At 42.5% G+C, this 15,365-nt stretch overlaps 1 protein-coding gene and 1 non-coding gene across 18 annotated transcripts in view; both read left to right on the forward strand.

Annotated features, from left to right (window-relative positions):
• Positions 1 to 3,733: 3,733 nt before the first annotated feature.
• TRNAG-GCC (transfer RNA glycine (anticodon GCC)) lies at positions 3,734 to 3,804 on the forward strand. The gene has a single exon. It is a non-coding gene; the product is annotated as a tRNA-Gly (tRNA).
• A 140-nt stretch (positions 3,805 to 3,944) lies between these two features.
• The window catches only part of CRCP (CGRP receptor component), a 34,140-nt gene continuing 22,719 nt past the window's right edge, over positions 3,945 to 15,365 (forward strand). For 3 of the 17 annotated variants that reach the window (XM_068910028.1, XM_068910021.1, XM_068910033.1), the window contains exons 1-6: positions 4,003 to 4,047; positions 6,011 to 6,051; positions 6,996 to 7,174; positions 8,275 to 8,311; positions 11,084 to 11,182; positions 14,988 to 15,082. In XM_068910028.1, coding sequence (XP_068766129.1) covers positions 7,083 to 7,174; positions 8,275 to 8,311; positions 11,084 to 11,182; positions 14,988 to 15,082 — 323 coding nt within the window. In that variant the 5' untranslated portion in view covers positions 4,003 to 4,047; positions 6,011 to 6,051; positions 6,996 to 7,082. Of the gene's footprint in view, positions 4,048 to 5,911; positions 6,052 to 6,957; positions 7,175 to 7,495; positions 7,696 to 8,274; positions 8,312 to 11,083; positions 11,183 to 14,987; positions 15,083 to 15,365 lie in introns of those variants that run through there. The other 14 variants (XM_009675882.2, XM_068910032.1, XM_068910025.1 and 11 more) reach the window with 13 other exon arrangements.

Raw genomic sequence — 15,365 nt, forward strand, 5'->3', positions numbered from 1 at the left:
TACATAGTAATGGATGTATGCTTTCACATGGCATCTGTCAGCAGTTTCACTGTGTACTTAACACATTTTATAGGGATTAGTTTGCTTGTAGTATGTTGTTTTAACTCCTGTCCTAGTTTGTATCTAGGAGATGTATTAATTCTCTCTTCTCCCATTTATAGATGAAATAGGATCTCTTAAAGAGGCTTGGCATCAGGGAGCTGAACTGTTTTTTGGGAAAACAGTGAAACAGCACTGCAAAATAGGTCTTCTAATGCACACTGAAATGTATTCTCATCATTACTATCTTCTCTGTTTGTTCTGTTTTTGTTGTCTTTCCACTTCCACTTCCTGTCTTATTCTTTCAGGCTTTTATTTGCTTAGTGAAATAGAAAAATTGCCCCCAAAAACCCAACGCATAGTTAAATACCAAGGAAGTTCTGATGAAAAAGTACCGTATGTTCTACTTATTTTCCATTCTGGACACAGTATCACGGCCTGCAGTGTATCCTCCTTCTAGGACTTTAGTTGGCTAAGTTGGAGTTTAGCTGGCTGAGTGGAAGTCAGCTCCTTTACTGATAAGAGCTGTCGTGAAGAAAGCTCTAAGCGAGGGCCTGCCCCTCCTTGCCCTTGGGAACTGCTCTGAAGCTGAGGTTTTACCGCTGGCCTCCGCCTGTGCTACACGGCAGCCGCACAGCAGCTAAGTCTGCGCCTGCTCTCCTACCTCCGTGAGTCTCACCTGGACCCGGACCCCCTGGCTGGGCTTCCTGGGCTGGCCGTGCACCTGCCTTGTCACGACAGTCTTGCTAGGTGAGCCGTGGACTGTGTCTGACCCTCACCGCTGTCTCTGGCCCTGATCCTGACCTGGTGGTGATGTTCTGCATCTCATCTCCTTGGTGGTGAGGTCACTGCTCGCTCCGGCCTTATTAGTGCACTCTACTCCTGCCTCACCTTCCCTTGCGGAGCAGCCAGCCCTCGCTGGTCATACATTAATATTCCCATCTATACTCTTTTCCAGGCTGATGTACTATGAGATAATGAGTAAATTGCCCCTTTTGCAGCATGGAGAGGTTTAATTAAATATATTTTAATGTCCTCAGAGATTCAAACTTTATTTGTATTTGCTTTTGTAATCAAGGTCACATCTTTACTATTTCTTTTAGAGTGCCTTTTTGTTGAAAGAGACTAATACGTGTGGAGTTTAGCTCTGAAGGAGAGCCTTAGGGATTTCTAGAAATACACTATTCATAGTAGGACTAATTGTAAAAACTGAGTCCAGTAAAGAAAGAAGAGGACATAAACTGCTGCTCTACACTATCTTTAAAAAACATTCTTTTTTAACTGTCATTTTGGTTTAGAAAAAGAAAAAAGCTCTATAGACTGAACGTGCTAGTCAAATGCACTGTCAGCTAGGCTGCTGTGAAGCAGTGCTGACATTTTTTGTTAAAAATCAACTTTGTTTAATGAATTTTGAATGTAAAAGAAAAAAAGACACTATAGGGTGATCAGCAAAATGCTGAATACAGTAAACATCTTTCATGACAAAGAATACAAATACCATGCAGATCTGCTTTCAATAGCAATTACTAGGCCCCCTGCTTTCAATAGTTAATACCGAGGCCCCTCTCTCACCAAGCCTTAGCGGTTACAATCACAAGCCAATGCTTAAAATGTTGACATGCTAAGCACATTTAGAAAACCTATGTCTGCATTCCCTATGGATGGTGTAGCATAACTGTCTAACATCTAAACTGCAACCATTAAAAACAAAGTTAACTCGGCTAATCATCCCACCTCTCCGGAAAAGTTGTAGGTATGGATAATGAGCTCTCTCTTAGAGATTCCTCTTCTCCCTTGCATGATGTCAGTGGATCTCTGGCCAGTCTATTTTTGTGAAATTGCCAACAGGGTGTATGTCTCCACTGGAAAATATTTAGGAAGGATATGTCTCTATTGGAAAAAAAATTCAAAAGCCATTCTGAGAGGCATGTGTATTATGCTTATTCTTCCCAGCAGCTGGGATGGGACATGGTCGTCAGGGCTTCTAAAAAAGTGTATCAGCAAAGGTCTGGAATGAGACTTTTGGAGAAACACTGAAAACGTAGATGATAAATTGCGTTTAGGGGAGAGAGATAAGGAGGAGGTGCCAAGGAGAATAAAATTAATATGCTTAAGATTTTCAACTCGTGTCTAAAGAGAATGATGAGGGGAAGACAAGGATTAGTGGATTTCTAGAACAAAACCCTGAAAAAGAGTCTGGAAGTATATTCTTGAAAGAAAGCTGACATTCTTTCTTTTCTTTTCTTCGCTTTGACCTAGCTGGGAGCAAGTGTACAAGCAGTTTCACAGACAAGGTTTGAAGCATGGCAGAGAAGTTACAGAGCATTTGCTGTGCCAGTTTTGGCCCAAGTACAAGGTCAGTTAATCCTGACATGAAAAAGGACAGCATCCATCACATCCTATCCACTAATTCAGACCAATGGCTTTCAGTCTGCAGTGTGAAGACCTTTCTCCTTGGTCTTTTTCCTAAGGATTGATGAAAGGTGATTCTGGAACAGGAATTAATTTCCGTCTGTGCTACAATCTGTGTACGTGAACATGGCCCACATATCCACTGACACTTTTTCAGGGGTCTGCAACTGAAAAGGGCTGAAAAACCTTTGCAGCAGGGTTTTAAACTTTGCCCACCTCTTAGACACCTGATCGCGGTGGTACACCCAAGTACCCGAGTGCGTCTCCCGCTGTCCTTGCACTGAAGACTGCCCTTGAACCGCTGCAGTTTGGTCCCATCCTTCAGAGCTAGGTGAGGATTTCTAACACCGCAGAGAGAAGCAACGTCCCAGACTGAGGGTGGACCTTCTTCTGGCTTGATTCTGGAGGGAAAACTGGGTGAATGAATTTTCTGCTAGTATCACAGGACAAGCGAGGGAGCTTGTGGGCACAAAATATCCAACCGGTTTGGCTCCCTAGATTTCTCTTAACAAGCATGCATGTGTGATTCTGTAGGGAGTTACTGCTGTCGTGTTTGTATATAAACTTCTACCTGAGGGGCCAATAGCAAAATAAGTGATTTAATGTATTCCTGGCTCTCAATCTCTGATGCAGACGTAATTATCCCTGCTGCAGCCATTGGGATTTTCAGTTATTTGCACTCAATGAAATGTGTTCAGTTTTCTCAAGAGTGAAAAGAGCTCTTGCAAAATGTAGTAGCATATGTAAGAAAAGAGAAAGACTCAGGCTGATGGTGGAAAAAGACATATAATGAGCCTGAAGATGTATGCACAGGTGTTTTCAAAGACGACTGGAGGAAAGGGAGTATTATACAGCTTACAGTGTTCTGTTTGCACGCAGCTAGAAATTTGGTTTGGAAGGACCTCTAAAATACAATTTTTTTTCATTGTTATCATGTCTAAAGTGCCTAATTTTCAGAATCCAAATAGATTTTCAGAACATATTTTGCCCCACGTATCATTTTTGTAGTGAGCTTTCTGTCCACGGTAGTTACCGTTCTGGAAAAGTGCAATTTGTCTTTCCTTTAAAAACATAAAGGATCTGTTGCCTGTAATTCTGTATTATATGCTAATTTTCTATATGATCCAGAGGGACTAGCAGGCACATCTGTTTTAAACTTTCGTGAAAGCCCGAGAGGTCTTTTACTGCTCCGTGAAGATTTTGCGAAAGTGAGATAGGATCAGTGCAAAAACGCTCTCGCACGGGTAGAGGGGCGCGGCCGGAAAAACAGCTTCTACCGGGGGCATTGGTGGTTCAGTGGTAGAATTCTCGCCTGCCACGCGGGAGGCCCGGGTTCGATTCCCGGCCAATGCAACTGCGCTTTTTTGGTTTCTTGTTTTTTTTTTTCCTCCCCCCCTTCCCTCTCTCCCTCTTTGTCCATTTTTCCTCCTTCCTGAGTCCCGAAACCGCTTTCAGCTCAGCCCCGACCTCCCCAGCGCTCCCCTCGCCGTGGCTCAGCGGGCGGCGGCGCGCGCGGGGGGAAGCGGAAGGTGCCCGGGCGGGCGGCGGCCGCGGGCGGCCTCAGCGCGCAGCTGCGCGCGGGGACAAGATGGAGGTGTAAGGAGGCGGCGGGCGCGAGGGGCGGGAGCGGGCCGGGGCCGGGATCCTCCCCGCCCGCGGCGGGTTACGGCCGCTGGGACCCGCGGCTGTGCTGGGGGGGGGGTGGGGGGTGTATGTGTATGGGGCTGCCCGCGGTGTGCGTGTTTGGGGGGGGTGGTATATGTGGGGCTGCCTGAAGTGTGTGTGGGGGGGAGGGTTGTATGCGTATGGGCCCTCCTGTAGTGTGTGTATAGGGGGGATATGTATATGGGGCTGGGGGGGCAGACGTGCGTGGGCCCTGGCGCGGGGGGCTGGGGGGGCAGACGTGCGTGGGCCCTGGCGCAGGGGGCTGGGGGGGGGCAGACGTGCGTGGGCCCTGGCGCAGGGGGGCTGGGGGGGCAGACGTGCGTGGGCCCTGGCGCAGGGGGCTGGGGGGGGCAGACGTGCGTGGGCCCTGGCGCAGGGGGCTGGGGGGGCAGACGTGCGTGGGCCCTGGCGCAGGGGGCTGGGGGGGGCAGACGTGCGTGGGCCCTGGCGCGGGGGGCTGGGGGGGCAGACGTGCGTGGGCCCTGGCGCGGGGGGCTGGGGGGCAGACGTGCGTGGGCCCTGGCGCGGGGGGCTGGGGGGGGCAGACGTGCGTGGGCCCTGGCGCGGGGGGCGTGGGCCGGGGCAGACGTGCGTGGGCCCTGGCGCAGGGGGCTGGGGGGGCAGACGTGCGTGGGCCCTGGCGCAGGGGGGCTGGGGGGGGCAGACGTGCGTGGGCCCTGGCGCGGGGGGCGTGGGCCGGGGCAGACGTGCGTGGGCCCTGGCGCGGGGGGCTGGGGGGGCAGACGTGCGTGGGCCCTGGCGCAGGGGGGCTGGGGGGGCAGACGTGCGTGGGCCCTGGCGCGGGGGGCTGGGGGGGGGCAGACGTGCGTGGGCCCTGGCGCAGGGGGTGTGGGCCGGGGCAGACGTGCGTGGGCCCTGGCGCGGGGGGCTGGGGGGGCAGACGTGCGTGGGCCCTGGCGCAGGGGGTGTGGGCCGGGCAATATACCCGCTGCACCCAGTAAGAATTCCCGGAGCGCGCCCCGTTCGGGGAGCGCCATGGCCACTGTGGCGTCTGGTCCTGGCCAGGGGCCGTGCTAGGGGCCGTCGTACCCCTCAGTTGGGCCTTTGCCTCCGATGCCTCGCGTTCGTTTGGGCGTTCTGACGAGAAGCTGAGGTTTTCCGTTTGCTTTGCAAATATTGCTGAAACGTCCGTTTATTTGGGAAAAAGACATTGCAGCTTAGTTTTAATCCTGCTCTGGGTCCGCATCCCCCCTTCCTTCCCTTCCCCTCCTGCCTGGTGGGACGTGCCTGCATGCAGCCTTCTCCCTTTCCTTTCTTTTTTTAATCACCCGCCAGGCAAGCCTGGCAAAACAAGGCAAGGCGAATGGCCTGCAGAATCGCCTGCAGGCTGAGAACAGTTTCTGTGAAGGGCAAATAAACCCTTGATGGGAAGAGCAGAACGTGCTGGCGGGGAGAAGCAGCAAACACAGCGGGCGGGCGCAAATGCCCGCGGCAGGTCTAGCTTTTGGCCAGCCCGCCGTGGCTGGCAGGAAGAGCAGCCGGCCTGGCCCCGATGTCAGCACCGCTAACGTTACCTGCGCTATTGCAATTCATGCTATCCGTGGATGCTTTGTTATCATTAAATGTGCTACACTTCAAAAGTAGATAATAAGCAGTCATCAAAATATTAGTTTGTATCCCCATTGGCCTTAACGTGAGTAACAATCTGCAGGGAAATGCCCCGTTCTTGCCGTTGTGTCCCCCAAAATGCTGTGAAACGGGTGCACAGCCAGGCTCGAAGATGCGTGGGGAAAGATAGGATTTACCCTGCTGAAGAAGATTCTTTTGGCACCATTAATTCTTAAGTCTGCGGTGCCGCTTATGCACCTGCTTGATTTTTACTACCCCGAGTAGTAAAAACCCCAAGTTATTTTAATGGTGCTACTTCTTTTAGTACCAGGAGGAAGGTGCACCTGGGCCCCAAAGTCCTGACCGGTGAGTGGACCCTTGCGTCAAAATTGAGCAATCTAGTCCGTTTTGGACTTTGAATTGCCGTTGCAATCGCATCTTGTGCTTCCCTACCGCGTACCTCTTGCCTGGCAGCCCCTTCATAAAGGGACAGTCTGCAGCTAGGAAAACCTGCCTTACCTAAGGCCTTACCGTTTCAGAAGTATCTGTTACTAGAGGGGGGGGGAAAAAAACCTCCGCAAAATGCTTTAGTTTAAATGTAAAACATTTTTCAGCAGTAGATTTAAAACAGGAGGTGCCGGTGGTATTTTCGAAGATGTGATACCGTGCACTGAGCTACTTTTTGATATTGCGTGGAGAAGACAGTCTCAGTAATGTTTTGAACAAAAATTTGGAGCAGTAATAGCTGTGTAGTGTTTACAGATTTAGTGTTAACATCGCGTTTTCCTATCTTTTTTTTTGTTTAAACCTTAATCTCATAAAAGCCAAGCATACTGTTTAGCTGTCTATTTTAAAAATATACACTACTAGAATTCATTCTTTATAATTTTTTCTTAATTTGATTTTTTTAAAGTTTTTTTTAGCATTTATGAGAGTTAGGACAGAAGAAAGCAATTATATTTCTGCTTTGTAAATGCTACAAAAGTCTTTGAAACACTAGACTTGTTAGTTTATAATTCTGATATTTCAGCACAACAAAAATTCTTGAAGATTTGAGATTTAAGTGGGCTCATGTTTGTAATCCAATGTTACAGAAAAATAGGCATTTTTCTAAGAGACAAAATGTTACACGATTATAAAGGAAGCAATTGTCTTCCAGAGTTTTAAAATCAGTTTCCCAGAGACTCTGATTCTTGCACGGTAAATTGTTGACTCTGTATGATCATCTCACTTGTTTAATTGAATGATTCTATATATTTAATTCTTCCGCAGCAGTATTGTTTCCAACAGAGAATGTCCTTGATCCATAGGGATTTCCGTAGAGAGAGCCTGAATGCAAAGATTCTGAAGAATTGCGTTTACCTAACAGCAAAAGCTATATGGCTTGTAAAACATGAATGAAAACTAATGCGTGCGTGAGGTCACTTGCTGAAGTTTCACCCGAGTCAGCTGAATGGAGTTTGAAGTTCGTCTCAGCATATTTTAGAAGGTCCTTTTCATTTAAAAACAATGCTAGAACCTGTGGAAGTTTGTGGACGGCGTTTAGCTGGTGTGGAAGTGATGACCGTGGCAGTTCTATTCAAGCGCTTGACTGTGCTTGCCAATACATTGTACCTTTTTTTCATACGCTGCTGCGCAGACCTGAGAAAGGCCCTTTTTTCCTTTTGTATGGTAACTTTGTGTTGTTGCGGCTGCTGGCTGCGTGCTCAGCAGCTTGCATTGTTCTGGCAATGTATGGGGTTCTGAGTCAGTTTTCCTCTCTCTCTTTTCTCTTTTGATTTTAAAAATGCAAAATTACAATATCGCGTAGTAATAGAGCCGTGATTAATTTGGAAATCCGCTTAACTCCGAGAGAATCCAGTTCGTCTAGCGGTGGTGGCTAACGATGATTCTTGCTTAGTTGGGACAGAATTAGCGGGGAAGTGTTTGGCCGGTGGAAAACGGGAAACTCTCAGCCTTGCCGTGCTCATACAGGAGTAGCCACATAACGATTCAGAGAACAAATAAAGAGTAAATGCAAGATGGTTTCTTTATTCAGTATAGTGTGCGTGAAGATAGCACCTTATCTGTATCTATACACAGGCATATTATATGTGCGTTGTACTAAAATTAGTCATTGTGTTTTCTTTTTTCCGTGTTCTTGAGGAACAAGTAAATAAAGAATGTGTGGGATCTTATGCTTTTTCCTGGCAGTCTTATTCAATTAAAACTTTAGGCATTTTTGCATAAGAAAGAAGCAGTGAAATTGGGTTTTAGTTGGTAAAATAGGGTGGCTGAATAAAATAGTGGGGCTGTATGAAGGGATTATGTAGTATGAGTGTATTATGATTTATTGTGAGAATTGTGCAAAATATGCTGTGTATTTATGTAATAATTATTCATAATAAGTATTTTCCAAAGGTGGAAATGGCTTGATAATTGTAGAATTACCAAAAATAGACTTCTTGATGATATCATGAAGAAACAAACTATCTATAAAAATAATATCTATTCTTTTAGAGTCAGCATGACTCAACAAAGAAAAATTTCAGACAGTTTCATTTCAAATATCAATAATCGTTTTCTTTATTTTATTTTCTTTATTTTTAGAAAAGATGCAAATGCCGCATTGCTAAGTAACTTTGAGGTAAGTTTATCTGCATCTTGATTTTAAACCAGCAGTTCAGTGCTACAGTCAGTCACTTGTGCAATTCTTTCGAAGTTGAAAGGTGCCAGTGGCAGTCAGCAAGACCCGTATTTGATTTGTTTTTAAGAAAAAAGCTTTTTAAAGCAAAGCTGGAAATATTTTCACCAGTAGTGGCTATTGTATTATTATTTGCTTGGTCCCAATTTATACAATTTGTTTTTGAAATGAGGAGTGGGTTTTTAGAATGTCAGTAACTTCTGCCTCTTCTTTACGCTGTTTATGTGTCGTTAGTTTGCTGAATCCTCTCGTGTATGGTGGTTCCGGTTTTTTTAGGAATTGACTCTCTACTTTTTTATGCAATTCTATATTTGGGTTAGTGCACTGGATTCACTGTTGCTTTGACTTCAGATGCATCACTTGGCAAATCCTGAAAGTTGACCCCTCTGTAACTGGAAAGCAATATCTGAAATACCTTTTTTGCATTTCATCTTATGACAAACTGATATACCACCAAGTGAGTGATACACTGATTGCTGGAGTCTCTTTAATGTTGCAGATAAAACTTCTTGCAAAAAAATTTCAAGCGCTTTCCCAGACGGCTGCTGCTAGAATCAGTGTTTCATATTTAACTTGAACCTTGTGATGTGCAGTATTATCCAAGAGCCTACAACTCATTAATGCATAATTATATTAAAGCCAGTGCTACTGGAAATGCAGTTGTACACCCTTAGTTGCTTGGCAGTGTTTTTTAAAGCTTTTGGGGTGTTTCCAGAGTAGGTTAGGTTATATGGCAAGGATAAGGCCGTTTGAACATCTGAGATGTGTTAGTCAGGGTAAACACGAGTAGGAGCCAAGGATGTGCCGTGATCTGCTGACATGGGGAAACTCCAATGGCATGTATTACAAATGTAATGAGTATTGGCATGCAAATAGTAAAAACCAAATCAAAACAAAAATACTCTGTTTCCTAATGTAGAAAAGTTCTTAATAACTTTCCTATCTCCTGAATAAAGGTATTTTTTTAGCAGGAATAGAAAGAAATGTGTACTTGTTAGCGTAACTTAACCAGGTAATGGAAAGTTTTCCAGAATATGGGCAAATAAGTTGCATGTGTTTATTTTTGGTGTGCTAAAATCAAGTGTATTATTCTGGGATTATATAAAATAAAGATGTTTACATAGTGTTGAGGCATACATAACCGATGCTGTAATTATATTAAACTCTTAGGGCATTCTTTTGGTCATCATAAACGTTTTTTTTTTTTTCTCTCTTTGAATTTCATTAATGATTTTGCAGAATATATCTTTCCTGAAGAAATGCAAACCGAGACAGTCAGGGGTTGTTTGGTGATAATTTTCTAGCACTGATTACCAAGTATGTTGCATTTTGGGGCATGTCTTGGACTCATGGCGTGTCTTGGAAATCACCAGTGAAGCTTCACATAGTATAAAAGAATTTTTGAATTGGCTACTTAAGACCTATTTCTCTACTGAATGTCTCCTACAGCCTGGTTAATAGGAATTATGCTTTGTAATTCAAAATCAAAATTACATGTGCAATGTGGTTCCTTGGGTTCGTTATCAGGTTGGTATTTTCAAAGCCAAACAGGGAATGCTGCTGCTCCGTTTCGGTGAGGATTGGGCGGTTAGCTTTCCTGGCAGCTTTGAAATTTTTTACCTAAATGCTGTGTTACATGGTGCACTTTGGAAAATTACAAAGTGCGCTCCTTTTATGCAGTAGGAATCTGTATGATGTTGAAGAGAATTGGTGTGCTGGATGTTGGTGGAAATTAAATTCCTGCTTTCTTACTTGATTATGTATGAGAATAAAAGAGTAACTGTGGTGTTGTCTCAGCATTTTGCTGCATACCTGGCTATGATGAGTAAAGATTTTGCAGTGTTGAAAGATGTGCCAAAGCGCTGTTGCAAAAATTGAAACATCTTCCTTGTCTGGAGGCTTTCCTCTGTGAATCTCAATCCTGTGTTTTTAATACTCATCACATCATAAATGTGAAGACGTCTTTATTACGTCTTTTCAAAAATATGACAGGTTATATTACACTGTTGTAAGGAAATAGAGAGCTAATGTAATTTGTTTAGCTTAGCATACGATACTGATGACTGCAGCATTTCCTATTATGAATGACTCCACTGGAATTTACAGTAGCATCGCTAATCTCAGGAGCATCTGTAGATCAAGCCTGAATTTATTTGGCTACTAGCCATGTGACAGTTGTAGAGTTTTCTTTTTTCACGCAGATGATGTAAAATAGCATCTCTGTGAGACAAGATATATATCCATTTTAATATTATAGGTACATCTGTCATAACAAATCCAGCAGCGGCATAAACTTGTGTGAGATTATGCTTCAAGCATCACTCATGTGTTTAAATGGGAGCTGTGTGCCAGGACAGCTGGGTATGACCCAACTCAGTTTGGGACATGAGACAGTATAAGCAAGTGGGATAGCTTCATCCTGGCAACTTCTTCCTTTGGGATTTTTGGGTAACGTTCAACAAGTGCTGATAATCTTTTTAAAATATTCACATATTTGTGTGCTACCAATTTATACAACTTCTTATTCGACATTCTCTTACCAAAGCATACTTCATTTTAATTGCTAGTGCAGACGCCAAAGAAGCAACAGTTTCTTCTTTGAACGGTTGATAGGATTTGGCGTTGTTAATTTATGCTTTCCTGTGGTAATATTTTAAAACCTTTTGGAGTGTTTTAACTAAAACACCCTATTTTATTACTTGTTTTTCCCCCTAGGTGTTCCAGTTACTTACTGATCTTAAGCAGCAGCGCAAAGAGAGTGGAAAAAACAAGCAGAGCTCTGGCCAGCAGAACCTGAACACAATCATGTATGAAGTGAGTAGAATTGTGAATTTCCTTTGCAAATTAGCACAAGCTGGAGTAATTCACGTCCTTAGATGTTTATATTAATCACTTTGGATCAAATGTATCCCATTGAAAAGTACAGTAAAATATCTATTTTTTGTCAGTTTTCGTTATGCATGGTCAGTTGATCAGGCTAACTGTGCCATAAGTGCAAAGGCACGGTGCTGATTCCCTGCAGAGACAGCTGAGTCAGGGAAGCTTATTCACTCAGCTGTAATGCGCTATGGTCAGAGCTGTAGCATTTCCAGGGTCAGCCCTGGTTTCATTTTCTGACTCTTGGGCATGAAACTGTGTGGGCTAGCAGGCTCCGTGGATGCATGCTGACCGTGCAGTATCTACTTGCTTCTCCCTGCACAGTGTTTCCTTTCAGTGGGAGCATCGGGCAGTGCAGTATCTAGAGCCTGAGTGACAAAGTGGGGCCATCCTGTGTCTGGCACTGCTAATTCTGACCTGAAACTAGCTGGTCCTCTCAGGGAGGGGGTGGGTGTCTGCACAGTGCTCCCTAACATCCGTATCACCCAGGCTTTTCCATCCTCTGGAGTTTCCAGCCTCCCGTCTTCCATATGACACAGCATCACCTGTACTGTTAGAATAAAACTCTCCTGTTCAAAGATCTGGAATGGGAATGTGCTGGCTAGTTGTTGCAAAGCCCAGGATTGAGACGAGCAGTGTTAACTGAGGACAAAACCTTGCTCTTATTAAAATCTGTCACAAAAACAAAACTTCTGTTTTAACTGTGTGTGTGTTTGAAGATTGCCAGTGTTCTATCCTGCTGAGACTCAGGGCAGAACTTGCTGTCATTCAGTGAATCAATAATACCACCTAGTCATGATTTCAAAGCTGAGGAATAGATCACATACAAAATTTTCGTATTAACAGAATTCAACTAATAGTTGCCGACTAAAAAGAGCAAGATACAGACAACTGGAATCACAAAATTATAGGTATAGATATCAACATCATTTGAAACTAGATCAGTAATAAACGTTATCTGTTGCTAGGAAGAACTTTTAAAATCATATAATGCAAATATTAACATTTTTAATATCTCAAATTAGCAGTTTTGTAACAGAATAGCGATACGGCCTCTTGCGTCCACGTCTGAGAATTGCACGAGTATTGCCACGGTTGGCAGTGAACTCGTTGCAGTGCAGTTTGCCTCGCTTGGCACGAGTAATCCCATTGAGCAGTGAAACTACTCATGTGAATAAGGTTTGGCCTAGGCTTTGTTTTTGTTTCAGTTCTGGCTTTGTTTGAAAAGGTATAGAGCTGTAATTCCTAAGCCTCAGATTCAACAAAATAGAGGCTTACAAAAATCTAGTTTAAATCTTTATGGAGACTAACAGTCTATTCCTCTACTACTTTGAAACAACTGAGCAAGACCCTGTAAGTATTTTTATATCAGAATACACCTTAAAGTTTTAACTGTCTTGTTATATTGCTACATATTAAATGCCTATGGGACGCTTGTTTTTTTACAGGGAGTAAGGCTAGTGTTAAATCTAGATACACTTTCTCTATATTTCTTATATTACTGAAAAAGAACAGGATTTTTGATCTTATGGGGATTTTTTTTTTTATTTATGTTGAGTATTTCTTCACAAGCCCTGTTCACGCATGCATCCACTGATATTGAAATGAATAGATGAAGCTTACTAAGGTGGAGCCATATTTTGATACATGTCTGGCACTTTAATTGGTTTGAAATTACAGAAAAAGCCAACTTGGAACAGAAATTACTCCTATTAAATAATTAAATTTTATTATATAAAAATATGATAGTTTCATTTCAGTCATTTTCAGATAAAACAGAATTATTATTTACCAATAAGGTCAGTCAGGACTTACAGGAGGGGTAATTATCTAACACCTTATTATGCTTTTAAATATATCTGTCAGTAGTTGCATAAAACTGATGATTAAGAATACCAGTGATTCATATTTCATCAATTCTCTATCTGTTAAGTAGAATGAATTGTCCCGTGTTGTTGAAGTCTGTTTTCAATTACTTAAGCTTTTAAAATTAAAATAGATTTTCATGGGAGTATACTGGAAATATATTTACGTATCCTCTTAGTTGCCATATCCAAAGAGAGTCTTGTAGATTATTTTTTCCCTGTACCTTGTTGGTTTCTGTTCCGAAAAAATACTGGTGGAGCTTTTTTTGGCTTCTGACTTTTAAAATACTCACTTTAAAGATTTTCTAAGAATAATTATGTATATAGAAGGAAACTCAAAGCTTAACACATAGAAGATAATCTATGCATATGGCATCATACTGCGTGGCACATTTATGTCTCTCTGTGTTTCCACTCTAGATTCTGCGTCGTTAGTCAGTTACATAGATATCTTCAAACCTTTATGTGTATAGCTATGCAGTGTCAAGAGCTGAAGATTTTTTCCTTAATTGAAAACAGATATTGACAGTACTCTTACAAATCCTTCAGTTGCTGATACATACAGTGCAGACAATGCAAATATTTCCATAATGTTTCCTTTGATTCTCATTATTTCCAGCCCTTCATTTTGATGTCTAATTTAAGCAGCATTCAAAAAGATTCTTAAGCTACTGCCAATTAAAAGACACCTGTAAATTGGAATTTGTTTGTGTTTTTCTTTTAATAGGGGTTTATAACCACATTTTTTTAAATCAACTCAAATTATGTGATATATTTACTATCTGTCTACTTGGTGTCATGTTTTAAAGAAAGCAAATACAACATCTGTGAAAGTTAGCTGAGGTTGATAAGTGTTACATGTGAAAAACGGAGCAAAGAAATTGTTTCAAGTCAGATAAGCGTTTCTGGGTAAAATACGACAATATTCTTGCAAATTTTTAATGGCAACCCACTTAAATTGCTTCGATGAACTTTAAGAGAGCATTGGCAAATATGCCTATAAAAGGTGAGAACGGCCGTAGGTTGACGAGTCTTTGCTGGTGCTGTGCAGCTTGAGTGAGCTATTTATGGGCTGGCAGTGAAAGTATCCCTAGTGCTGAATTCATGAAAACGTGGCAGAAGATAACGTGGTTTTTGGGATGAATAGTATTCAGCTTTTCTCAAATGTAACAAAAGGATCTGGTACCTTTCTTAGCAAGCTTTGAATCTGTAAATATTTATTAATTTTAAAAGGAAAAATAAATCTGGATGATGCCATTCAACACAGTAGTAAATGTTTCTTGACCATAACCGTAGCATCACCTGAGATTATTTCATTCCAGCCAAGAAAGGAAATACATTACTAACCAAATGTCTTTCGCAAACAAGGAGTGTTTCAGGAGACAGAGCTAAAACTCATTCCTTTCCTGTGCTCTTCAACATGCAACTTGGAGCTGATATAACCCTATTTTGCGCAGCTCGGGTACATGGCTGTCCAGAGCCACAGAGGGAATAGTCAAAACTGGAACTGCCACACAGTTGGGCACTGAGCTAGCAGGATGATGTCTGTATGGAATTAATTCATTGGGGCTTTCTTAACAAGTACTGATGTAGTTTCTGTCACATAAAGTTGTAGTTAGGTATTGCCTGTTTGTTACTTCCTGAGCAGATATCAGTATAGTTTTAATGAAGAAAGAAAAATCTAAATGATCTGTGATAACTAGGACAGCACTTTCCACTATTCAGAAGTTTAAAAAAACAAACAGAAACCCTAAATTGACTCCAGATTTTTCTGAGTAGTCCTGAGGAGACCTTTGAAAAATAAGTTGTTTCGTAGACAACACATAAGGCAAATAATAACTGTGAAATAATGTATGCTTTCCTCTTCCCCCCTACAGACGCTGAAGTATATATCAAAAACACCATGTAGATACCAGAGTCCTGAGACTGTAAGAGATTTCCTCATGACAATGAAAGGCCATAAACTAACCAAGTAAGTAGAGATGTCTTTAAATAAAAATACAAATTCACAGGAACATTTTTAAAAGTACCATCTGCACAATATGATCATCTGTTTTTGATTACGGTATTAACATATTCTAATTATTTTCTGTCACTATATCCTCATCCAAATATCCTTTCCTGCACTCATATTAACACTTACATGTGTGAATATTTGCTTAAATAGGCCTATGTTTGCCAGTGGTTTTCTGAAACAGATTCTTGTCAGAATTTCTTTTTGGCATGATTTGACATAGTCCAAGCTCAAAGTAGAA

This window comes from Struthio camelus, chromosome 16 (genome assembly GCF_040807025.1).
Source record: "Struthio camelus isolate bStrCam1 chromosome 16, bStrCam1.hap1, whole genome shotgun sequence".
In the NCBI taxonomy this organism is placed as follows: Eukaryota; Metazoa; Chordata; class Aves; order Struthioniformes; family Struthionidae; genus Struthio; species Struthio camelus.